A 26970-nucleotide genomic window follows, 5' to 3' on the forward strand; every position below is an offset into this window, starting at 1 on the left:
GGACCAGAAAGAGAGGTGCAGCTTCCATTCCTGGCAACACACAGTTCTCCAAGCACCTCTGAAACTGGCTCTCGTGATGCCCAAGGATCTTGGATGATGGCTCTCAGCCCTCAGAGCAATATCTGGGAGGCTCCCAACGCAAAGAAAATTTATGAGTTTTTAAAAAGTTTAAACTTTAAAAAATATCTCTAAATCACTGTTTTCTTTAAATGTCTGTGTCTATAGAGGACAAGGACAGCAATGTAAGTATTTTCCTCTTTTACTAATTTAAAAATATTTACCTGATGGGGAGGAGATATATTACAGAGGGCTGCCTTGCATGCAGCCAACCCTGGTTTGATCTGTGACATCACAAGGTCCCCTGAGTACCCGCTGGAGTACTCTGAGGAGAGAGCCAGGACTGGTGCCAAAGTACTGCCCCACGGTGTGGCCCAAAACTCCCTCAGGAAAAAAAAAAATCACTAAGTGCCTTCTATATGCATGACATTGTTTTAGTCAGGCCACACTATCGTGAATGAATACTGAACAAAAATTCCCACCTTACTTTCTTCTCAAAAATTCCTACCTTACTTTCTTCTCAAAAACCAGAGAGAAACATTTACTAAAAACAGCAATTATAATTATTGACAACTTAAAACATGACAATAAGTCATTAAAGTTACGGATCGCTAGCTCAAAAATAACTGAATTCAAGTTTCTATCTATTCATATGTAAAAGTGTAAATTGAGAAAAATTATACTCATTTCAATACTTTTATCTAACATAAAATATTTAATGGTTAGTGAAAAGTCGAGCTTTCTAAGAACATCTAAATGACTAATAATGACTGACACAGAAATAAATCGATGAACAACGGTAGGACAGTGCTATAGTGCTACGGAAAAAAATGTTAACATTAAATGAATAAATTTGATCTCGATATAGATTTGTCTGAGCAGAAGAGAACTTAAACAGATACAATAAAAGCCATTTCCAAGGGTTGAACAGATGCTCAGCAGGCAGGGACCTGAATTTGGGCCCTAGCACCAGCAAGTCCTCCGAGAACTACAGGGTTTAAGCATAGAGGGTCCTGAGAACCACCAGATATAGAGAGCTTGGGTGGACCCAGTTCTGCCAGGCCTGGCCCTGGTTATCTGTGACACTAAAATTCCTGAGCAGCCTAAGAAAAACAAAATCATGCCATTTGCAGCAACATGGATGGAACTAGAAAGTATCATGCTGAATGAAGTCAGTTAGAAGGAAAGGGACAGATATAATATGGTTTCTGTCATATGTGGGACTTAAGATACATAGAAAGGGAGCAACAAATACCCAAAGGCAACACAATGAGGGAACTGAGACACACACAATTGAGTTGGGAGGTAGGGGAGGGGGAGGGGAAGAGGCTCTTTGGGGGAGGGAGTTGGCAACACTGGTGATGGGCCCATGGCATTAGCATTATGCCCATTAAAAACCATTTTTAACAGTATTGTAAATTGAAAAGTAAAAATAATTTTTAAAAACACTTTTAAAGCCTGAACAGCTTCCAATCTTCAGGCCTTTGAGTTGAAGCACCCAGTCTGGTTTGCCGAGTATCACCCCAGGCCTCTGGTCCCTTTCCAGTTTCCTTTATAGTATATGACTCAAATGGAGTCTGAGGATCAGGAGAGATCATACAGAAGCGAAGGCCTAGTCTGCTACTATAGTGACAACAGTTCAAATCTCATGACCACATATTAGGCCTTCAGCACCACCAGGCATAGGACCTGACTACAGAGCCAGATGTGGCCCTGAGCACCACTGGGTGTGGAAAAGGGAGGGAGGGATGGAGGGAGGGAGCTAGAGAAAAAAAGAAAGAAAAAAGGGAAGGAAGGAAGGAAGGAAGGAAGGAAGGAAGGAAGGAAGGAAGGAAGGAAGGCAGGCAGGCAGGCAGGCAGGCAAGCAAATAGCATCTGTGTGATTTCTATGTTTGTATTTAGTAGTACTTGCCAAATATTAAAAGTGAGGCTGGTATGTATAGCAGTTCTAATAAGTTCTTGATGACAAGCAAATTCAGGGTTGTAACTCTAATGCGATTCCAAGAAAGAGCCTGTAAATATCAGTGGCTTAATGACTCACCATAGGTAAAGAAACAAATGGAGAAGGTTTAGAAACAGTGTCATGTGTAGACAATCAACTAGCAGGACACAGCCATCAGAAAGGGGATCATTTCAGTCTCAAATGTGTAAAATTCATTGCTAAGAAAATGGTCAAGATAAAGACGGCTGATTTCTAGGTATCTTTTCATTAAGTATTAGCAAGATAGTAATGTTTCTTGAGATCCAACACATTTAAGTTTAGGTTTAAATGTTACTTATGATCCTACCAGGGGTGTTTTGAGTTCAACTTGGAAAGGGTGACTGAAAATAAGACTTTCAAAAAGCCAAACAATGAAAATAATGATGATGATAAGGATAATCGACATTTAAATATTTTTTAATCTTGTGTCATTGGACACCTCACCATTGTATTAATTTCTCACTTATTTGTAGTATGAGTAACATGCCTGAGGAATGAAAAGTATCAGGGTGGGCAAAAATATCAGCTCTTAGGGGCTGGAGCAATAGCACAGCGGGTAGGGTGTTTGCCTTGCACACGGCTGACCCAGGTTGAATTCCCAGTGTCCCATATGGTCCCCTGAGCATCACCAGGGGTAATTCCTGAGTGAGGAGCCAGGAATAACCCCTATGCATTGCCAGGTTGTGACCCGAAGAGGAAAAAATATATATATATATATATATATATATATATATATATATATATATCAGCTCTAACGTACAAAAACAAAAATGCCAAGGAAGAAGAAAAATGGAGAAGGGAAGAAAGAATAGGTCTGGATGTAAGTTAGGGTAAAGGGCCAAGGGCCTTGGGCTTCAAAATGCTATAAAGGCAAGATATCTGTGTATTTCTAAATCAGTGGACCCAAAACCACACAAAGTATGGAATCCAAACTACAGCAATTAAACTTAAAAATATATCTGTCAAAGCATTGGGTTAGGGTGTGGGATAAAACTGGGCATCAAGGGGTTGGAGCGACAGCACAGGGGTTGGAGTGACAGCACAGTGGGTAGGATGTTTGCCTTTCACGCGTCTGACCCGGGTTCGATCCCCAGCATCCCACATGGTTCTCCAAGCACTGCCAGGAGTAATTCCTGAGTGCAGAGCCAGAAGTAACCCCTGTGCATTGATGGGTGTGACCCAAAAAGCAAAAAAAAAAAAACTGCACATCAGTGACAGAGGGATGTAGTCAAGAGGTGGTAAGGTTGGAGACAGCAACACCAACTGCCTGAAACCCTTTTGGAAACAGCTTTGTAAATCATGGCATCTAAATAAAAATTTTTTAAATAAAATAAAAAATGAATAGTTCAATCTTAAAATTAAATCCATCAGTCATACTTACGTGACTACTTTGAGGATTTCAGCTTTTCTGACATGATTACTTCTATCATTCTTCTAGACAATAGCATAATTTAACAAATATCTTAAAATTGTAATTGACTGGTTTAACAACTGCAAGTATACAGTAGAGATGAAAAAGTGTGGACAAAGCAAATACAATAGAATTCAACAACATAGCAAATATAGATCAACAACAATCTTCTCCAATGTAAAAAAGCCGAGAAGACATTTTATTACTATGATAATTATAACTGTTATTAGTTTTATTGGTTTATTCTAGCAGGACCTGTTACACATATAATGTTGTGTAACGTTGTGTACATGCAGGACCTCTGCATATAACGTTGATCATGGTCTTTTCAAAAATTCAAATGCATTTCCAAATGTTTAAGTGTAGCATGTTACCTGAAATTTTTGTGGTCTCCAGGCCTGATACTTCCAGCTCGATCATTGGGAAAGGCAATCAGTGCATCTTTAGAGTTCTCCTTAGCAGAACGATGATCGTGAATAGGTGTCAGAGCTGATTGAAGCATTGCGGCACGCGTGGCTTCCTTTCTGTTTACCACATCTTTGGTCACATACTGTACTGTAGGATTACTGACCAAAGGGGACAGACCTTTTATAGAATGAATATTTAGTTTAAATATGGTTCCAATAAACTTCAGTTTTATAATACATGGATTAATTACAACATTACTAATTTTACATTGTTCATCCAACTTAAGAAACTATTCGTCTAACTTAAACACAGTCAGAAACTATAATTCAATATGATTCATCCAATAAACTTATATGAATCAATTTAATAAAGCAATGTGCGTAAGTAATACAAACACATGTATAAAATATAAGACCTGGAAGGCTGGGTTGGATCATATGACAAAACTTTTGTAAGGTTAAAGAAAGCCGAATATTAGCAATTTTAGTGGTTGGGTGAATAAATGACAACTGAAAAGCAGAAAGAACAACAATGTGATGAAAATCCATGGTCAAAATACACTATGGAATTTTAAAAGAATCATAAATTATTTTACTGTTATATTTTATAAAACTATAATTATAAATTACATTATAGGATTCTGCTGTGCTATCACTCCAGCAGTAGGGCATTTGCCTTGCATGCGGCCAACCCAGGTTCGATTTCTCCGCCCCTCTTGGAGAGCCCGGCAAGCTACGGAGAGTATCTCGCCCGCACAGCAAAGCCTGGGAAGCTACCCATGAAGTATTCGATATGCCAAACACAGTAACAAGTCTCACAATGGCGACGTTACTAGGCCTGCTCAAGCAAATCGATGAACAACGGAAGGACAGTGACAGTGACAGTGATTACAGAATTCAAAAAACAAATAAATGGGGGCTAGAGTGATAGTACAGCGGGTAGGACATTTGCCTTGCACGCGGCTGACCCAGGTTCAATTCCCAGCATCCTATATGGTCGAGTACCGCCAGAAGTAATCCCTGAATGCAAAGCCAGGAGTAACTCCTGTGCATCGCTGGGTGTGACCCAAAAAGAAAAAAAAATGAAATATAAAACTATCAAAATATTTAATACATTTTATAGAGCACAAAATCAGTCTTATTTCAAAGAATGAGCCTCAAAATGCATCATTAACATCTACTGAGAACAGGTTAGAATGCAAATATTTGAACTCTGACAAAGACATACTTAATCTTTGGAATATAGACCAGTGAAAACCATTTTAACAAGTCTTCTAAGTGATTTTCATACATACAAAAGTTAAAAACCATTTAAATGAGACCATACTACATAAGTAAATATATACATATATGCATAATATATAATGTATATACTTATATATAAATACTTGGAGAGCCCGGCAAGCTACTGAGAGTATCTCGCCCGCACAGCAAAGCCTGGCAAGCTACCCGTGACGTATTTGATATACCAAACATAGTAACAACAAGTCTCACGATAGAGACGTTACTGGACCTACTCGAGCAAATCGATGAATAACGGGAGGACAGTTTGTTTGTTTGTTTGTTTGTAATATAGCTAAGTAGCATATAAAATAATTCTATATCAACAATAAAAAAATTCAAAAAGCTTCTATAATAACTTACCAGGATTAACTGACATTACAACTTCTTTGGTGTAAGGTTTACAGACACTGTTGAAATATAAATGCATTTCATGGAAAGGTTTCAGTGTCGTAGACTGGAAATCTTCATTTGCCACTAAGCCAATAATCTCTATGACTTGCTTCACTTTAAAGATTCCAATTTGATGTGGAATAAATGAACATGTTACTACCTTTTTTTAAAAAAAAAGAAAAAGAAAAAGAAAAAGTATCCAATTATAATAAGCTGAATCTGTATATAGGCTTGCAAAGCCCCACAACTCACACATATATTGATAATGTAGTACCCAATATGGAATTAGGAGATGGAGATGGAGCCTTAGGAGGTGATTAAGATAGGAAAATAATGAATTCTGAATGGGATTTGCACACACAAAACAAGTCTCCTAGAGTTTCCTAACCCCTTCCATCATGTGAAAATATTAAAAGTGTGCAACCAGGGAAAAGGACCCTCAGCAACAATACTGAAACACTGATTTAAGACTTCCATTCTCTATTGAGAAATAAATGTCTATAGTTGATAAACTATGTAGTCTGTCGTATCTTTGTTACAACAGTCCAAATGGAATCAGAAAATAGTAGTTGTTAGGGAACAAATAATAGCAAACTGAAGAAAAAAAAACTCTGCATAAGAGGGCTGGAGGGAGAACAAGCGACAGTACAGTGGGAAGGGTGTTTGCCTCAAATGCGGCCCAACCGGGTCAATCCGCGGCATCCCAAATGGTCCCCCGAGCAGTACCAGGAGTAATTCCTAAGTGCAGAGCCAGGATTAACCCAGAAGCATTGCCGGGTGGGAAGGAGGGAGGGAGAGAAGGGGAAAGGAAGGAAGAGAGGGAGGGAGGGAGGGAGGGAGGGAGGGAGGAAAGAGATGGAGAAAGATTACAACAGGTAGGGTGCATGCCTGCATGCAGCCGATCTGGGTTCAATTCCCAGCAGCACAGATGATCCCAATTCTCAAACCCTGCCAGGATAGAACCTCGTTTAAGGAAATGTTAAGAACAATGGCACTGCAGCAGTTCCAGAATCTCAAATTAAGAACCTCCAAAAATCTATTCCTTCAGATATAGAAAGAAAATACAAAGAAATCTGTCAAAATCAACTATTCAGATATTTGAAAATCACTTGTTTGCAAATATCCAAGCAATAAGGGCGTTTGCCTTGCATGCAGCCAACATGGCTGACCCAAGTTCGATTCCTCTGCCCCTCTCAGAGAGCCCGGCAAGCTACCGAGAGTATCTCGCCCGCACGGCAGAGCCTGTCAAGTTCCCCGTGACGTATTCGATATGCCAGACACAGTAACAACAAAGTCTCCAATGGAGACGTTACTGGGCCCGCTCACGCAAATCGATGATCAACGGGAGGGCCTTTACCTTACTTTACTATATATTCCAGAAGAAATAGTTCAGCTCTCAAGAAAATAGATTTCTAACAATTTCTGTTGCTATAATCCATCATCCTCTTCCCTACTTGAATAACAATATAGGACCAAAGCAACAGTACAGTGGGATAAGTGCTAGCATGTACACAAACAGCCAACCCAGGTTCAATCCCTGGCACACCATATGGTCCCGTGAGCACCACCAGTAGTTACCCCTGACTACAGAGTCAGGAGTAAGCCCTTTGCACTGCCAGATGTAACCAAACCAAAAAAACAAACAAAACCATAGCCATATGACCAGGTTAACAGTGATAATTATTAACCTAGCAAATAGCAAGGGAGAGGAAAGGGTTTGGGAGTTCTCCAAAAAACATATCCCCAAACAACTGTCTGTATTTATTCTGCCTGGAAACTAACTGAAAAGATGATTTTTAGGACCTGTCTTCACTTTACCTGATTCATCACTCACTCCACATAAACAACTCTCTTCTCAGGTTTTCTCTTGCCTCCCACCCTAACCCCTCTTCCCCAACCAAAAAAAAAAAAAATCAACAACTTCTAAACATAAGAACATGAAGTACTGTTGTCATTCATTTAAGGCTAATAAATAAAAGGCACAAAAAAAAAAACTAAACAAGAATAACAAAACACAAATATTCAGAGAGAGTGTTTCAAGACTGACAGAGATTGTGTAGGCAAACGCATATGCCCGGGAAAGATTTAACAGAATTCTACTATACCATCACTGGCTGACTTTGAGACTGCATACAAGCAGGAATGAAAGGTCAGGAATTGCAAATGACCTTACAGATCACTGGAGGTTTTCCTGATTCAACAAATGTATACGGAGGCTCTCAGCAAAGGGTTTGAAAGATGAATTCAAGGAAATAAAGAAAATCTTGGGGCCGAAGCCTGAGATATCATAGAGGGATTGAAGCACAGGCTTTGCATGAACTGACCCATTTGATTTCCACTACCATATGATCTCTTGAGTACAATGGGTACAGCCATGGAGTTCCCTGAGCACTGTGGGATGTAGCACCAAGGTTCCAAGCACTGCAGCAGGTGCAAGCAGTAGAGCAGCACCACTACCATAGTAGGGCCTTAGGTGCTTTCGCTTTCTTAGCATTGTTTTGGAGCCCCACCACCACCACTGCAAATTAAAACAAACTCACTTCAATCTTTAGCTGATCACTATATTAACTGAGCAGCTTCTTGACTGGCTACACAGAACAATGAAGTCAAACTTTGCAGAATTAGTTCAGCAAGTCATTACAAAAACAAAACAATGAACAGAAACTACCGCATTTTTTCTGGTGTTTTGATCATAGTTTCTAATATATATGGGTACTACCAAATAGTGAAAACTTGAGATTTAAAATAATGTAATTTGACAGCTCTGAAAATAAGAATGTCCCCAGGAGTTTCTATCATTGCTGTTTGTTGTTATTTTATCTGGAAGGTTTGGGCCACACCAGATATTGCTCAGGTCTTACTCCTAGCTCTGTGCTCCAAGATCTCTCCAGGCAATGCTCAGGACCCCAGTTTGTTGTTCTGTGAGTTTCTCGTTTACTTGGGGGGTGGGGCCTCCAAAACAGTGCTAAGAAAGCCTAAAGTCCCCTTCTGGAGAGTCTCAATTACTGAGCTGGTTCTGTCTACCAGAAAGACTTCTCAGACAATGTTGATAAATTAGATACTATATATTTTTTAAACTATAGAAAAATACATGTAAAGAATTAAAGTACGAAAATAGCATCTCACAAAATAGAGAATATTAATAAAGCATATAAATATTGAAAAGAAATGAAGAAAGAATGTAAATAACTCACAAATTAAAATGCAAGGAATGGGCCAGAGAGAAATTAGAAAATATATCAAGATTAAAGAAAATTAAAGCACAAAATAATACCAAAACATGAAATGTAGCAAAAGCAATGAGCAAATTCACTGCTATATACCTATATTTTGAAAACAAAAGACATTTAATCAATAACCTAAACTTCAACCTTAGGGAAAAAAAAGCCAATGTAAACCCAAAGTGAGCAGAAGAAAGAAACAGCGATGAAAAAACAGGAAGAGATGAAATAGAGAAGTGGAAAAGTCAGGAAATATCAACGAACTTGAAATTATGTCTTTGAAATTATCAACAATAATGTAAAATCTGTAGCTGGGCTCACCAAGCAAAAAGAGAATTCAGTATACTAACATCAGAATTGCAAGATCATCACTATAAGCTTTATATCAATATAAGGAATACAATGAACAACTTTATACCGACAAATTAGATAACCTCAACTATATGGAAAAATTTCTAGGAAGTTTAAGTCATCAACTGATTCTAAGAGAAAAATTTTTTGATTATTTCTAGGATAGCATTAAAAAAATCAGAAGTGAGAACCGATGGCTCTGATGGTAAATTTTATTGAACACGTAAAGAGTTCAATAAATCAGTCCTTCAGAAATCTATTCCAAAAATCGAAAAGGAAAAATCCTTTACAATTCAATTATGCCAATTTTGCTCTAATGTGAAAACCAAAAACAAATAAAAACCTACAGATGGGGTATTCTGTCTACCAGGCAAAAAGAGGACAGCAGGTAGGGTGGTTCCCTTACATGCAGCCATACCAGTGCAATCCCACCACGAGGAGTGATCCCTGAGCACAGAGGAGAAAGCCCTGGAAAATGCCATGTGTGGCCCTAAAATATGAACAAACAACAATAATAAAAACTATAGATGTTTCCTTTATAAATATATGTGGAAAACTCCTCAACCAAATGCAATCAAACTGAATTGAGCGACAAGCAGATTATTTATTATGTACAAATGTGACAGTTTAAATATCTAAGCATCTACCAAAGAAATTTACCAGCTTATGTGATCCTTTTAATAAATACTAAAACACAAGAAAAATACATTGCAATGCCATAATAAGAACACTAGGAAAATTTGAAATAAGTTTCAGAAGTTTATGAAGGCAACCTATAAAACACCCACAGCTAACATCGTACTTAATGATGAAAGGCATTTTTGCCCTTAAACTGGGAATAGACAAATATTCTCTTTTCACTTCTATTTAACACTAGACAGGAGGTTCTGACCCGGACAATTGAGTGAGAACAGGACATAAAATCCATCCAGTATGAAGTAAGGAATAAAAATCATTTCAGGGGCTGGAGCACAGCAGGTAGGGAGTTTGCCTTTAACGTGACTGACCCGGGTTCGATTCCCAGCATCCCATATGGTCCCCTGAGCACTGCCAGGGGTAATTCCTGAGTGCAGGGCCAGGAGTATCCCCTGTGCATCGCCAGGTGTGACCCAAAAATCAAAAATAAATAAATAAATAACTTTTTTAAAAAAGAGTTTCAATTCACAGCAAACATCCTTCCCACTTGGTGCTGGTTCATCTGGGGATACAAACCTCCTGACGTGCCCCTACTTGGCCCCAGCACCCCTCACTGAGGTTTGACGTACCAGGCTTGCCCATGACCAGCATCTTGCCTCTTCAGATGTAAAGAAAGGGGGAGGGGGAGGGGGCAGAGATCCATTCTTCTAAAAGGCTAAAGCTGTACCCCTCAGCAACAGTAACTCAAGACCACAGTGCCTGCTTCCCCCTGACCACCTCACCTCACAGGGCAGTAATATCTGTGCCCCATGGTGACAAAAGTATCGACCCTCTCTCTCCCGTCTTGGTGAGTTGAGACTAGGGCAGACACACCTGGGTTACACCCTCTGCCCCTTGCACTGGACTTTCACATTCCCCCCATATGTGCTGCCCCAGTTTGGCCAACCTTCAGTCTGGCTGTTGGACCCAAAGCACATCCCATAGCATCCCTGGAATAGGGATGAGCACCTGGCTCCCATCTCCTTGACACCTTCTGCTGCTAATGGCAGCTGCTGGATAAGGGGGCTTCCCACCTGAGTTTCACTATCCCAGATGGGGTTCCAGGGCTCCAGGGCTGGGAGAATCCATACTGTGGGACAGTTATGTGTGCCAGACAGCCTGCAGGCCATGAAGATAAACACTTCGGGATAAAAATACCTTTGAGGCAGTAAATGTCTTTTGTACATCTTTACATTTCCTACATTGTCAAGTACTTTGCCTGGCATGTGAACAGCAAATGAAAAAATAATTATGAACTCGGGATGAATGTTGATACAGAAGTATTCACGAGTAGGGTCACAGGAGAGATAAAACGTACAAACATCTGTGGCAGTTTTTAATCCTTGGCATGGCATGTTAGCAAACCTTAAAATACTGGAAGTACATGGCTGATATCATACCTGGTTACATCCTTCATCAATCTTGCCCTTTTTAGGGTTAATTTTAAAATGAGCAGCTTTCTTAAACTGGTAAGACACAGGAAGTGACCTAGAATGATTGTGCATAGTACATATCATGTCTGAATGGCCACCGATTAAACAAGGTTGAAAAGTAAAGACCTTTCCTGGAATGAATTGTAGTACGACAGGAAGTCCCGTGCCTGTCAGCGCTAATTCCACTCGATTATACTCATCACCTGTAAGAGAAATAATAACTAGTTAACATGGCAAATGGTTTTGGGAATCCAGGATAAATTTGCTCAGTCCAAACAGTCCCATCTGATAAACCTGGGATGGCATGGGTAGCCCAATCAATCTTGTATTCAACAAAATGATCAAGTGTCTTCTCTGTGCAAGAGAATCTTCTAGGCTTTGAGGACACACCAGTGAAGAAAATCGACAACACAGCTGCTCACCTGGGCTTGATATTTAAAAGAGGTGACATTGACATTAAAAAAACAACAACAACAACAACAAAATATTTAGCATTTCAGAGAGGACAGAAAACGGAAAATTAGTGGAAGACCAACTATAGTGTCTCAGGGCTACTTCTTTTTTGGGGTGGGTCACACCAGGCGATGCAGAGAGGTTACTCCTGACTCTGCACTCAGGAGTTACCCCCGGCGATGCTCAGGGGACCATATGGGATGCTGGGAATCGAACCCGGGTCTGCCACGTGCAAGGCAATCGCCCTACCCGCTGTACTATCTCCCCAGCCCCCTCAGGGCTACTTCTTTATGGGAAAGTCCCCAAAGGAGTCTCTGTTAGGGAGACATTTGACCAGAAGTACAAAAGGACTCTAGAAGAAAATCATTAGAAAAGTCAGGAAGTGTTTTTAGACAGAGAGGAGAACAAATACGATGCTCTAGTGTAGGGTTTTCCTTGATATATTCAGAAAACACTCAATATGGCTAGTGAAGAACAATACAAAAACAGTTGAGAAATGGTCGGATTTTAGATACCTTTTAGAGGCCCAAGTTAAGAAAATTGGCTGATCAGATGTAAAATGGGACACTGAACATATGTGGTAGTTATAACGCTTATGATTTTTGTCCTGAGCCACCCAAAATGCCATTTCTTGAGAGATGAGAGACTGTAGCAAGAGCTGGTTATGGGGAAACCAGAAACTTTGCTTTGGACGTATGAGGTTTAAGATGCCTTAGAGACAGCCAAGTGGAAAATGTCAAATGGGTCACTTAATATACTTAATAACTTAGAGTGAAAAAAAATAAAAATAAGTTAGAGTGAAGACAAAGGAAGGAGGATTGGAAAAGATGTGTGGTATTAATTTCAAACTGTGGAAATGGCACACTTCTTAAAGGACCCACTTGAGGTCAGTGATTGTTTTTCTGCTATTCTTAGCTTCTCAGCTGAAGACTCAGAGTTAGAATAAGGGTTAAAACTACCAAGTGTGAGGTTTTCTGTTCACCCTAAAGGGAAATGTACCAAGAGATATAAGTGTACATGGGAAAAGATGGCTAAAATAATAGACAGTAGAACATAAGCTAGGTAGTAACATAAGCACAAAATTTATAAGATAACAAAAAAGGCACAAATATTAATTCTAGGTTATAAATGAATGAAGAGTAGTTTTACAGACAGGTAAATAAATGGAAGTAGAACACAAAGAAATAGATTCTATTTCTTCATCAATGCTCTTATTATTTTTAAGACAACACAAGTCTCTCCTTCAGTGGCCATTCTAGAATAATTTTCTATCCTAGAACAAATGTTATATTTATGATTAGTAGAGAAATCATGCCATGTATAGTAGGAGAGTGATCCATTCCTTCTGGGCACAGAGTGACTGTTCAATGTATAGATACTGACACACTTCTTGCTCAATTATCTCATTCAGACTGACACTGAAACCTTCTAAACTCTTATCATGCCTCATTTTCCTTGATTTGATCTTTCATCTGTCAATAATGTTATTTTCTCTTTGATCTGTCTTGCTAAACTGAACTCCAAGGCTTACCCCATTTTTCCTCACTGCAGACCACCCAATACTGTGAGCATGCAAACAGTGTGACACCATCTAAACATGTGACCTCCAAAGTATATAAAATTATGAAGAATCTATGACAGTTCATTGCACTGTTTACTAGAATTCAAGGTCTTGTTCTTTGACAGTTGCTAAATGTAGACTCTAAGAGAGCTGACATCTAGTAGAGATAAAAATGGAATGGGACATTTGTTCCCACACAAGCAATCTGAAAGAGAAAGCCTACATGTACAGAGGAGAAGAAACTAGGGTAGATATTTCCCCCCTTTTCATTACTTACACACCAAATAATTGTATCTATCTGTGTGTGTGTGATGTTGGGGACTGAACTCAGAGGTTTCCACATAAGAGACATGTGTTCAACCTCTGAGTTACATTTCACATTTGTCTTTTGTTTTTGAAAATGACATCTCTTCATTTAAACTCATTCTTTGAAATTTAAAAAAAATGTAAAAATCTATATCTATATTCTATACTGAGAGTTAAATTTACCTTGGAAAATAATTAATAATGAAGTTGACTTCTTAATATGCCACAGATGTGTTAAGACCTCTTAATATGCTTGCATTTTTATTTATTCAACAATTATATTCTTTTATAAAGCTGTTGTTATAGTATAGATGTAGAATTTTTTCACAATTTAAAATTACTATATATTTCATGATTATGTCCATTTCACACTTACTTCTGATTTCTTTGTTGATATCATTTCTCAAATAGCCATCTCGACTTCCTACACACTCAAATCTCAAAAAGAGAGCATAGTCCTGCCTGTGTGCTGGGTCAAAATTCTTAGTGTCATCAGTGAGAAGCCTGTAAAAAAAAATCACAAGTTATTTTAGAACAAGGATAATATATTTTTTAATCTCTGAAAGGGAATATCAACCCAATTCTTAAAATTAAGCAAACAGATGAATGTTTAAGAATAAAAATATAACTGTAATTCATTTTCCAAAATTACTCCACAGAGATGGCAAAAAATTTTCAAAGATCACCCCAAAAATGAGTTTCTGACAACATTACAAGATAAGAAAAATTTAAATATACTAAGTCATCAAGGATCAGCTCATATGCAACTTCCTATTACAAAATTTTCTTTTTAAGCAGAAGTGCTTGGTTGGCTCTGAACTGCCTTCTCCATGGATTAAATTCATCTTGCTTACCACACTTGTTGGAAAAAATCAAGCAATTTACAGAACAAATAGAAGCACAATATGGAAATCAAAGGGGGGAAGGAAAAAGGAAAAGGAGGGGAACAAGGGGGAATAAAAGGAGAAAGAAGAACAGAGATGGAGGTAGGTTAATTTGCAGATCTCCACATTGGCTTTAATTACTTACCTTCCTTGCAGGTCTGCATTTTGACAAGCAATATTCATTTAAGTGTATACACAAAAGGCAAATGTGAAATACTCCAAGGAAATGTAAATAGCATGGTAAGAATATATTCATTAAGACTTCAAACCATACTCATACCTATGCGTTAATGCTAGAATCAACATTAATAGACTTTCATAAAGTATACTTGGATTTCAATAATTACATATATTCCAAATAATCTTACAGACTTACCAAGTAATTTCCTCTTTTAAGCAATGACTCACAAAGTAACTGTAGATTATACAATTAAGTGTATAATTATCCTCTATGAATTAAAATACAACTGATTCTTCAATAGATATTGGGTATTACCAAGTATACTGTGTTATGCTACAGAGAGCATTGAACATTGCCCTCTTGCAAACATATGTACAACTGGATCAATTACCACCACACACTGTGGCCTCTCAAGTGTGGTCAGAATTGTAACTATATATTTCAAATATTTCCAAATATATTTAGAACTAGATAACCAAAGCCAATAAGGGCTAGGGCCAAGCACAGGGAACTGAGAAAACAAAACATTATGAAAGTTTTAAAATATATACGGTTTAAAGGAGCTAGGCTTAGTCCTAACTCTTCAAGGCTTTTACTTAACATTTATGGTACTTAATACTCATGATACTTACAGTACTTTCAGCAAGAATTTCCCCCTGGGACCAGGGATATAGTATAAAGGGTCAGGTGTTTGCTTCACAGAAAGCCAACCCTGGTTCAATCCCTGGCACTACATATGGTCCCCTCAAGCCTAGGCAGGAGTAAGCAAAGAGCTTGGGGGAGGCAATCCCTAAAGCACCACCAGGTATGGCCCCACAACATCCTTCCCTCCTACAGAAAGATTTCTGACTTGAAAAGAACCTGTCTTTACGGTCATTTAACACAGACTGCACACCTCTATTTCTCATGGACAAGAGGTCGGTGCACAAGAATCCAAATCTGATTTCACTATCCTATTTCCACAAGTCCAAATAATATTTTTAATTTAACATAAATAATTAAGAGCCATATTTTTTAATATCATAAACAACAGTAATGTTATGTTATTACAATGCTATAAACATATTTATATAAGTACATAACATATAAACATTATCAATATGACAATGTTAGAAAAGATTTGGATTCTTTACAAGAAAAAACAGATTTGGAGCTTTGTGACAAGCTTTACTATTAAAATCAAATTCACAAATATACACCTAACATATTTTCCAATAACATCACTATGGAAATAACGTGCTTACTTTGGGCTGAAACAGAATGTAAGTTGAACCTTTTCATAAGGTTGTAACTTCCCTTCATTAGGAATACAGGTGATAAAATTGGAAACATCTATGTTTCTTATTTTAGTCAAGTAACTGAGATTATTTAAAGCAACATCTGTCCTTTGTCGAATATTTGTAGCCTGTAACAGAAAATTATAAATAAAAGAATATTAGGGAAAAACCAATGAAATATATTTTTAAGGGGAGTTCCTAAAATAATTATTAAAATGACAATCTAGACGAGTTTCTCACAGCCAGCAATTCTACCCTAGAATGACATGTTGTATTGGGGTTCTATTGGAGATAATTTCTGTTTGTTTATTTAAAGAAGATCGATTAAGGGTGGAAGAGAGGGATTGAGAAAGCACTGAATGATTTTTTTTCTGAAAAGTAGGGAGACAAATCAAGTAAGTTTTGGGAGCTTCTAGTCTAGAAGACAGAGAATACGTATATTTCATTAGGGACATACAGTAACATCATAAATTTAGAGAATTATCGAAAACCTGATGAAAGCAGAAATCCCCACAATTAGCTACTGAAGACTAATAGACTGCCTGGTTAGATATAGCATTATCATCGATGTCTGTTTAATTAACTGACTTTTTTTGAAGTTCTCCATGGAAACACATATGACAAAGTCATATCAATTGTTACACATAAAGTATTAGAATAACTAAAAGGCTTGCTGGATATTAGAAAATTCAAAACAATTTGTTTTAAAGCAAACTAAGTGATCTTTCTCATTTCATTATTACTCACCACTTCTTCTCCAACTGTATCATCTTGTAATATAGCCACCCAAGTTATAGCTTCTGGACTATCATTGTGTAGATGTGCATATTCAAGTTTTGAAGTTCCAAAGTAAACAAAACTAAAGTCTATGCATTTGATTTTTTTACCAGTGGTTATGTTTAATACTTCAATAACCTGGTTAACGATATGAGCTCTGATATTTATGAGTATGTCTGGTTGACCTTGCAAACTCATCCTACAAGATAATGAATCAGAGACAAATATATTAATAAAAATTTAATACACTTTATTTTCTTCCTAATCATTTAAATAAACAGAAATGTTGGAGTAAAGGACTTTCCTTCACTGCTGGTGGGAATGCCAACTGGTTCGTCCCTTTTGGAAAACAGTATGGACGCTTTTCAAAAAATTAGAAATTGAGTTCCCATTTGACCCAGTAATACCACTCCTGGGAATATATCCCAGAGAGGCACAAAATTATAGTCAAAATGACATCTGCACTTATATGTTCATTGCAGCACTGTTTACAATAGCTAGAACATGGAAAAACCCCGAGTGTCCGGCAACAGATGACTGGTTAAAGAAACTTTGGTACATTTACACAGTGGAATACTATGCAACTGTTAGAAAATATGAAGTCGTGAAATTTGCATATAGGTAGATCAACATAGAAAGTATCATGTTAAATGAAATGAGTCAGAAAGAGACGGATAAACATAGAAAGATTGTACTCATTTGTGGAATGTAAGGTAACAGAATGGGAGACTAACACCCAAGAATAGTAGAGATAAGTAACAGGAGGATTACTCCACAGCTTAGAAGCTGGCCTCACAAGCTGGGGAAAAAGGCAGCTCAGATAGAGAAGGGACCACCAAGTAAAGGGTGCTAGGAGGACCCGCTCGGGATGGGAGATGCAGGTTGAAAGTAGACTTTAGGCCGAATATGATGGCCAATTAATACCTCTATTGCAAAACACAACACTCAAAAGGAGAGAGAGCGCAAAAGGGAATGCCCTGACACAGAGGCGGGGTGGGGTGAAGCGGACGGGGTGGGGGTGGTGGGAGGGATGCTGGGACCATTGGTGGTGCAAAATTGGCACTGGTGGAGGGATGGGTACTCGATCATTATATGACTGAAATGCAAGCACGAAAGTTTGTAAGTCTGTAACTGTACCTCACGGTGATTCACTAATAAAAAATTTTTAAAAAACACTTTTAAATTAAAATTTAAATATCTAAAAGCAATCCCTTTTACATATAGGCCAGAAACTCCATATCCTTCTGTCTGTCTGTCTAAATCTACACAGTATGTGGGAATATGTGCAACCTAATCCATCATCTCTAGGAAACAACAAAGTTGGAAAATAAAAGCATGGGATATTAAAAGAACTTATCTATTAATATACCCATATCACCAACTACTTTATAGAGTTGGGTAGGATGACTTATCTAGTCACTACTAACTCTAGACTATTAAAATACTTAGCTTAATCAACCCCCTTACACAACTCCTATAGCTGACTCATATTCATTCTAATAATCCAATCCCCGGCGAAGTATGTCAGAAAAATGCCATGTTAACATGAAAAACCTTCCCATAAAACACCACTTCACAGAATAATTTGAATTCTCTCTTGAAACCCCACCCACATTTCTGCCTCACTAGCATCAGTTTAATCTTTTTCAATCTCGTCCAGTAGATGGCGCCAATAACTGACCACTCTGACACCATCACCAAATCATTACCTTGCATTTTATCTCTGACACATGGGATTTGGTGGTCCCATCACTCTGTGCTTATTTCCTCTTTCAGCTTCTTTGACACCATAATTTCCTGGTTTTCTTTCTAACTCATGGAGAATTTTTTTTGGGGGGGGGGGGCACCCACCTAGCAATGTTCAGGTTCTTCCTGGTTCTGCACTCAGGAATTACTCCTGGCAATGCTCAGGGAACCATATGGAATGCTGGGGAATCAAACCCCTGCATGGGCCAGGTGTAAGGCAGGTGTCCACCATGCTGTACTCTATCTCCAACCCTCTAAAGGTACTTTTGAAAAAATACTTTAAGAAGAATCTGTTCTAGGTCCGTGGATGTGACTCAGCAGTAGATTATGTCTTGCATGTATGAGTCCCTGAACTTAAAACCTTGCACATGTAACTTACCCACCATTGCCCGAATCTATATATTACTACTATTAATACTAAGAAGTCGGTTTATTTTTTCTTTTCTTTTTTCTCTTTTCTTTTCTTTTCTTTTTTTTTATTTTTTTAAATTTTTTAAATCTTTTTTTTATTAGTGAAACACCATGAGGTACAGTTATAGACTTATAAATTTTTGTGCTTGGGTTTCAGTTATACAATGATCAAGTTACCATCCCTCCACCAGTGCCCATCCTCCCCCACCACGGGTCCTAGCATCCCTCCCACCCCCCATCCCCCCTGTCCCACCCTGCCGCTGTGGCAGGGCATTCCCTTTTGTTCTCTCTCTTCTTTTGGGTACTGTGTTTTGCAAGAGAGGCATTGAGTGGCAATCATGTTTGGTCTATAGACTACTTTTAGCATGTCTCTCCCACCCTGGGAGGGTCCTCACAACACCCTTTATTTGGTGCTCTCTTCTCTATCTGAGCTTCCTTTTCACCTAGCACATGTGGCTGGCCTTCAAGTCATGGAGCAAAATTCCTGGTACTAATCTCAGCCATTCCTGGGTGTTAGTCTCCCGTTTTGTTGCTTTATGTCCCCCAGATGAATGCAATCTTTCTGTGTCTATCCCACTTCTAACTCATGGAGATTTTAGTTTCTCAGACTTTTGACTATTTGTTAAAACCCAAAAGCAATGGTGTTTCTCTCCTATTCTTTCATATTTCACCCTCCATGTGAAGTTGTTTTCAACACTACCATCCTTCATGTAAAACATATACACTGACAACCTCAAATAAATATACTTAGACATTTTTGTGTGGTATACACAATAAGTAAACCTAATAGGCTCAAATCAATTGTTTATATAGTCTCGAATAGGAATATACAAAGCAAATCAATTCCAATATGTTAAAAGTGAACTCCCATAGACAGTTCCTTCCTCTGACATTCTCTTTCGATAAGCAGTCACTAAATTTAGTCGAATCTACATCTAAAAAATATTGCCTCTCTAACTGGTTGAACTCTACAAGAAAAAAAAAAACCCATCCCATCAGAAAATGAGGCGATGAAATGAAAAGAAACTTTCTCAAAGAAGAAATTCAAATGGCCAAAAGGCACATGAAAAAATGCTCTTCATCACTTAACCATCAGGAGATGCAAATCAAACAATGAGATTTCATCTCATATCACAAAGACATGCACACATCCAAAGGAACAAGAGCAACCAGTGTTAGCACAGATATGGGGAGAAAGGGACTCCCCTTCATTGTTGGTGGGAATGCCAACTGGTCCAGCCTTTTTGGAAAACAATATAGACATTTCTCAAAAAACTAGAAATTGAGCTCCCATTTGACCCAGCAATACCACTTCTGGGAATATACCTTGGGGGCCCAAAAACACATGGCAGAAACACCATCTACACTCATATATGTTCACTGCAGCACTATTCCCATGGTCAGATCTGGCAACAACCTGAGTGTCCAAGAACAGAAAAATGGATAAAGAAGCTGTGGGACATCTACACAATGGAATATTATGCAGCTGTTAGGAAAAATGAAGTCATGAAATTTGCCTGTAAATGGATGAACATGGGTAGTACCATGCTGTGTGAAATGAGTCAAAAGGAAAGGGACAGATAGAGAATGACTGCATTCATTTATTGTATAGAAAAAAATACATAGATGAAGACTAATATCCATGGCGAGGGAAAACGGCTAGGAGGACCAGTCAATGGTAGGAACTAACCACCAGTATGTGTGAGGGTAGATAAGATAAGATAAGATAAGATATGATAAGATAAGATAAGGTAGAGAGGATAAGATAGAGAAGAGACCAGTATGACAATAATAGCTGGGAATGATCATGATGGACAAGATCTGAGTGTTAATAGTAGATAAAGGGATATTCTTGATAACCTTTAAGTATCAATATTGCAAACCACAATGCCCAAAGCAGGCGGGGGGGGGGTAGGGGAAAGGGGGAAGGGGATGTTGGTGCTAGGAAATGTATACTGGTGGAGGGATGGGTCTTGGAATACTGTATGACTGAAAACCAATCATGAACAGTTTCATAAGGGTCTACATCACAGTGATTCAATAAAAAGGTAAAAATAAATGAATTAAATTAAACAATCATTTAAAATAAAAGTTGTTTGTGAAGAATAATGGGTATTATGTGTGTGTCAAAATTCAAATAATGGCAACATAATAAAACCTGCATTAATGAAAAAAAACATTGCCTGTCTATATACTTCTCATAATTCCAATTTTGTACCTTAGTTCATGCCTTCATCATTTCCTTTCTACTATTAATTTATAGTCAGACAGTCATTCTATATTTGGAATACCTGATTTATTTTTGTATACTGCTATTAGTGGGCTGGAGCGGTATCAGAGTGGGTAAGGCATTTGCCTTGCACGCAGCCAACCCAGGTTGAATTCCTCTGCCCCTCTCGGAGAGCCCGGCAAGCTACCGGGAGTATCCCACCCACACGGCAGAGCCTGGCAAGCTACCCGTGATGTATTCTATATGCCAAAGACAGTAACAAGAAGTCTCGCAACGGAGACGTTACTGGTGCCCGCTCAAGCAAATCGATGAACAACGGGAGGACTGTGCTACAGTGCTACAGACAATAGCTACTGCTATTAGCACAGCCTCTTTAAAAATGCAAACTTATCGGGACCCTCCTATTTTAAGACCTCCCTAATATTTCAGTCTTGACAATGAAATGCAAAATTTCGTATCAGGGCTCATATCAGTTTGTCACTTCTCTGGTGGTGACCTTCAATAAGCAGAGTATTTAACATTACAACATATAAAACACACAGAAAGACATACACACACACACACACACACACACACACACACACGGAAGAACTTTTGCAGAGCACTCTTACTATGTGAGATGATATTTTCTGATTTTACAAGTTTAATACTGGTATTGACCCATGATTGCAGGTCCCATGAATGAAATGAGACAACATTTAAAAGACACTCCAATGAAGTTTTTTTAATGAGTCCTGATCTATTTTTTCCTCTCCTCATCCATATTACTCCTTACCTATATCTCTTGGCTTCTTCAGTGACTGAGTTTTCAACGTGTAGTATTATCTACAGACTACTACAATTTCAGGACTCCTACACACACTGCCTAAAATCACTGCTCTACCTATTTCCATCATCACCCCCTCCTCCCCTACAGAGACACACCTCACATTCACATCACAACAATGGCCTTGCCTGCATCCCTTATCAATAAGTGTTTGGTTAAATTATTATCTGCACAATGAAGTCCTTTCCAAATATACTTTCTCAACCCCTAACATCCCAGTTAGGATCACCTGTTCTGTACACCCATCTGTCATCCTCTGACCCATCCCAGTTTTGAATCCTGAGTGATTGGCAAATAATTCTCAATAAATAAATGCTGAAAGAAGAAAAAAGCTAACATACATTGAAATGTGATAAGTATATCTATAGCATGAAATGATAAAGAATTAGAACTATACTGTGATAAAGAACCATTGTATTCACTCACTTGACCACTTCATTTACAACTTGAGCTTTTGACGTACAGAGATCCACTTTAATGCTCATTGATGACTTAGGCATCACAGTACCATTAGTTGGAGAGATGACAATAGGTAAAAAGCCAACATATTCTGCTAGAAATGTACCTGAGGAGAACAAGAGCACATAGTTTAAATCTGGATCCTTTCAGGGTTACAGTCTTACTCAGTAGGAGATACACACATCAAAGTGTCTACAAAGGCTACTATGGAGTAAGAATTATAGCTGGGATTATAAATCCAGTCTCCGGGTCATCCAAGAAAAGTGAGTCAAGTGTTAGAACTCAACCTCATCAAAGGCACTGTCTACTTACTGTGTTTCAACACTTATGCTATGAGATTAGCATGCTATTATATTTAATCCTCAAATTCTATACTTATAGGTATAATCATTACATTCATGTTATTTTTTTAATTAAATAATGTAGGAGTACTGCTATTTGTTCAGCCATTGATTAAGTTGATTGAATTGGGCATAAACTCCACACATTCATGTTATTTTTTAAAAAAACCCATAAAAATTTAGAAAGGTTGAGTGACTTCCCCCAAAACACACAGCTACTATGGAAGAACAGTTTGCTGACTGTAACAGTTTAGTCTTCGTTGAATCCTCAGCCTTACCTATGAACAAAGAATATTTTTCTACTCCTTTGACTCTGTACTTGATCATGGGATTTGGTTTGGAGAACAGCAAGTGGGTGGATGGGACAAGATGTCAGCTCCAAACCCAGATGCTCTTTTGCCCTTCTACCTTAGAAGGTGGATCTCTTGGAAGCCAACCCTGTGGTTTAGGCACAGAATGACCAAATGTTGAGGGCTCACCCTGCTGACTCAGATTGTGGTGAGTAAAGAAAGGCCACAGTCGCTGCACATTAAAACAGAGTCATAGCTGAGCAGTGCTAAGGTGAAGTTCCAGTCAATCTAGTACACAAATGAGCAATTTAAAAATTAATGTTTTGAATTACAGTGTGGTCAGGTGCCCTGTTAGCAAGTAATAGCTGACGATTACAGCCAATAACAAAACTGATATTTTCTCTAGGGTATTTCTGAACACAAAGATCACACCAGTAGCAGCTGCCTGTCCTCTGCTGCTCAACTAATGCAGAGAACACAGGACAAGAGCTGGAGTGGGTTTCTAGAATCAAACAGCATGTAAAAGATGCTATCAAACTTTCTTATTCAGAAAAAGCAGAAATTGTTCAGAATTGATGCTAGTAATTGATATCTATATTGGAGCATGAGAGCCTTGAGAGTAGATGCTCTCACATTTCCAACTCTGTGGACATGGCACCCCAAACTGTACCTTTCAACAAGCGGTGCTCAAAATGCATCCAGCAAGTAGAAGCAACCACTCACAAATTTCTTTACTATAACCATATAATATTAAATCAAGCGAGCCAAATAACCATACAAACAATTTTGCAAATTTCTGAGTCACCAGGTTAAAATCACATATGATGACATTTTCCAAAAGTATTCATTTAAGCTAAGAAAATAAAATATTAGCATAATTATGGTATTAAAAACATACAAAAGATAATAGAACATTTTGTTTGCTTCACAGCCATAACCAAGGGTGCCTGGGAGTTATTCCCAGAATGGTACTGGGAGTTTGTTTCTGCCAGTGCTCTGGGCACCATATGGCTCTGGGGATGGAACCCAGGGCTTCTGCATGAAAACCACGTGCTTTTGCACATACTAAAGAGATGCCCAAATGAAAAAGCAAACTCACAAGATCAATCAATCCAAACAATCATTTGGGGGTGTGGTTTGGGCCACACCCAGTGGTGCTCAGGTGCTTCTCCTGGCTTTGTGCTCAGGAGTCACTCCTGGTGGTACTCAGGGGACCAAAGGTGATGCTGAGGGACAAAATGCAAGGCAAGCACCTTAACCCCTGTACTATCTCTTCATCCCTTTAAAGAAGTGCTTATGACATAATACTTAAGGTTTATCTTTGTTACTGTAAAATAAAACAATCTACAGAATGATACCCATTTTAAATAACACTGACTATACTATTGACATGAGTTCATTTAAATCAGAGTTCATCATTAAAAGTGCTGCTATATTTTATCTACGTAATGAAAATTTGACAAGCTTAAGTGAATGTTTTTAAAGCTTATATAGGAATAATCCCAAACCAGAATGTTGTTCAGTCTTATAAATACATGAAAACAATGCACAAATATTACAGTCTCTTATATAACTTAAACATCACAATTAATAGTTTTAATTTTTTGGTTTTGGCAGTGCTCAGTACTTATTCCTGGCTCTGTGCTGAGAGATCATTTCTGGTGTGGCTCAGGGGACCATATAAGGTGCAGAAGTCCAAACACAGGTCAACCGTGTGCAAGGTAAGTGCCTTACTTCCCACTGTACTATCTTGTCAACAGTTTTAATTTTGATATAATTTTGCAATTGTTAATAGGTGGGAAAAAATCCCATGAGAAAGCTATCATTAAAGGAGCTGAATGACAGAAATAGAATTCTATTTCTATTTCTATTTGTGTCACCCAGTTTTCACTTATGTCATACAAGACACTGGCTAATAAGTGGAGTGTGAACTGGAAAAAGATAAGGGGGCACTTCAGAGAAATAACTTAGGTTGGTATAATTTTTCAGCAAGAGAAGATGATGGCCTGTTGTAGAGAAGTGACAACAGGGCAGAGAGAAGTAGGATTACTGACATAATTAGGAAGTAAATATCATTTAACAACTGGCTGAGCTAAGAGTGTTGGACATGGTGGGGTAAAAAAAAACAGACGTCAAGGATATTTTAAGTTCCAGATTTGCTCAAACACATGTTGATAATATTTCACGAAAGAAAGAAGATTGAGAAAAAAGAAGTGGAGAAGCTTAGATTTAGTTGAGTTTAGTTGGTGATATCTGAGGGACAGCAGACCACAAGAGACCGAAGAGATGGGGGAAGGGGGGAGAATAATGGAAACATCAATGGTGAGTATATATTGAATGCTTGATATGTGCCAGAAAGGTATTAAGCATCTGCTTGATCATTGCTACAATTAGAGGAAGCAGGAAGTATGTTTTTCTTAAATTTCCAAGTGAAACAATGGATGTTTAGTTAAGGAAATTCCTTTTATCTTTTTTATAATTTTTTTTATGGAGGAGGGACTCAGAGTAAATGGTAAAAACCAAGACTTGAGTCTGACAAATAACCCAGGTTATTTGCCACTATTTAATATGAGAGAGTGAAGGATCATAGAACTCAAGATAATTTGTTATTTCCAAAAGATGGCCAACTATGTTAAATATTGCTAATAGACATTGTAAAATAAATACTTAGACATGTTCACGAGATTTGGGAGAGAACACGGATGGGATGGTAGCATTACAGCTGAGAAGAAGGGTTCTTTGAATAAACTTCTATGATTTTTGTTTGACTTTGAGTCACTCTACTTTTCCTGGAGAAGCAAGTTAGCACTACATAGCTAAGTGTAACTGTGGCCTTGCTTAAATCTTTCAAAACACTTTTAGGAACTATCTGCGTAGGAGGTGTTTTGTAAAGTATTTGTAAAACTAAGCAGGGCAAATAGTCTATAATTGTCCTGAATGCTACTGAAAATCAAGAGTTATAAGTGAAGACCACTGATATTTTCTTTTTTTTTTTTTTTTTTTTTTTTTATAATTTATTTATTTATTGAATCACTGTGGGAAAAGTTACAGAGCTTTCGGGTTTAGGTCTCAGTCATGTAGATACCGAACACATTTCCCTTTACCAATACTCATTTTTAACCCCGAACCCCAATAGACCCCCACCTCCCACCCCTCCCAATTATTGTGAGGCAGATGAGTTCTAGTTAATACTCTATCTACTTTGACTAGATAGATTATTTCGATAGAAGATGCACAACTATTGTTTAGAGCTTACGACCCACCCCCCCCCCAATCAGACATGCTGAAACAGCGTTGTGAAATGATTTGCTTTCTACAACTTGGTTTAAGAATAAAATGAGGTCGCGCGGCCGCTATCGCGGCCGCGCGGTTTTGAATTTCTGCTATTTTACTTATTGACCCTGGAAGAATTTCTATTAAAAGTTAGCTAGTTAAGAGATTGGTTTCTGTGCCCTGGAGTCGTGGCCGTGCCGGAGAGCCGCTCGTGGGGGGCAGTTGGCGACCTTGGTGGGGCGTGGGGGACGGCCCACAAAGCCCCCCTTCCCATGAGGTCCCCGCCGCTCCCCCGAGCCCGGCTCAAACCCGCTTTCCACAAGGCTCCCGTGCGGCCGCCATCTTTCTTTCCAGAGAGGAGCAGGCGGGCTGGTCAACGCCCTTCCCCCTCCGGGCAGGCTTGGTGGCGCGGATCAACACAAGTCCATTTGCTTTTCTGCTCCAAGCGGCTGGTTCTCTGTGCTAAGTCCTTGTGCCTCCGGGGCCGTGGCCGTGCCGGAGAGCCGCTCGTGGGGGGCAGCTGGCGACCTTGGTGGGGCGTGGGGGACGGCCCACAAAGCCCCCCTTCCCATGAGGTCCCCGCCGCTCCCCCGAGCCCGGCTCAAACCCGCTTTCCACAAGGCTCCCGTGCGGCCGCCATCTTTCTTTCCAGAGAGGAGCAGGCGGGCTGGTCAACGCCCTTCCCCCTCTGGGCAGGCTTGGTGGCGCGGATCAACACAAGTCCATTTGCTTTTCTGCTCCAAGC

General features: G+C 38.8%; 1 protein-coding gene across 1 annotated transcript in view; it reads right to left on the reverse strand.

The window, feature by feature from the left end:
• The window catches only part of CFAP47 (cilia and flagella associated protein 47), a 606917-nt gene that overhangs the window by 562530 nt on the left and 17417 nt on the right, over window positions 1-26970 (reverse strand). Inside the window, exons 4-10 of the mRNA XM_056131098.1 lie at window positions 22289-22427; window positions 16620-16848; window positions 15840-16000; window positions 13907-14034; window positions 11178-11413; window positions 5501-5690; window positions 3824-4034 (exon numbers count right to left, since the gene is read on the reverse strand). Of these exons, the coding sequence (XP_055987073.1) occupies window positions 3824-4034; window positions 5501-5690; window positions 11178-11413; window positions 13907-14034; window positions 15840-16000; window positions 16620-16848; window positions 22289-22427 (1294 nt within the window). The remainder of the gene's footprint in view (window positions 1-3823; window positions 4035-5500; window positions 5691-11177; window positions 11414-13906; window positions 14035-15839; window positions 16001-16619; window positions 16849-22288; window positions 22428-26970) is intronic.

Source organism: Sorex fumeus, unplaced genomic scaffold (assembly GCF_029834395.1).
Source record: "Sorex fumeus unplaced genomic scaffold, SorFum_2.1 ptg000086l, whole genome shotgun sequence".
Taxonomy (NCBI): domain Eukaryota; kingdom Metazoa; phylum Chordata; class Mammalia; order Eulipotyphla; family Soricidae; genus Sorex; species Sorex fumeus.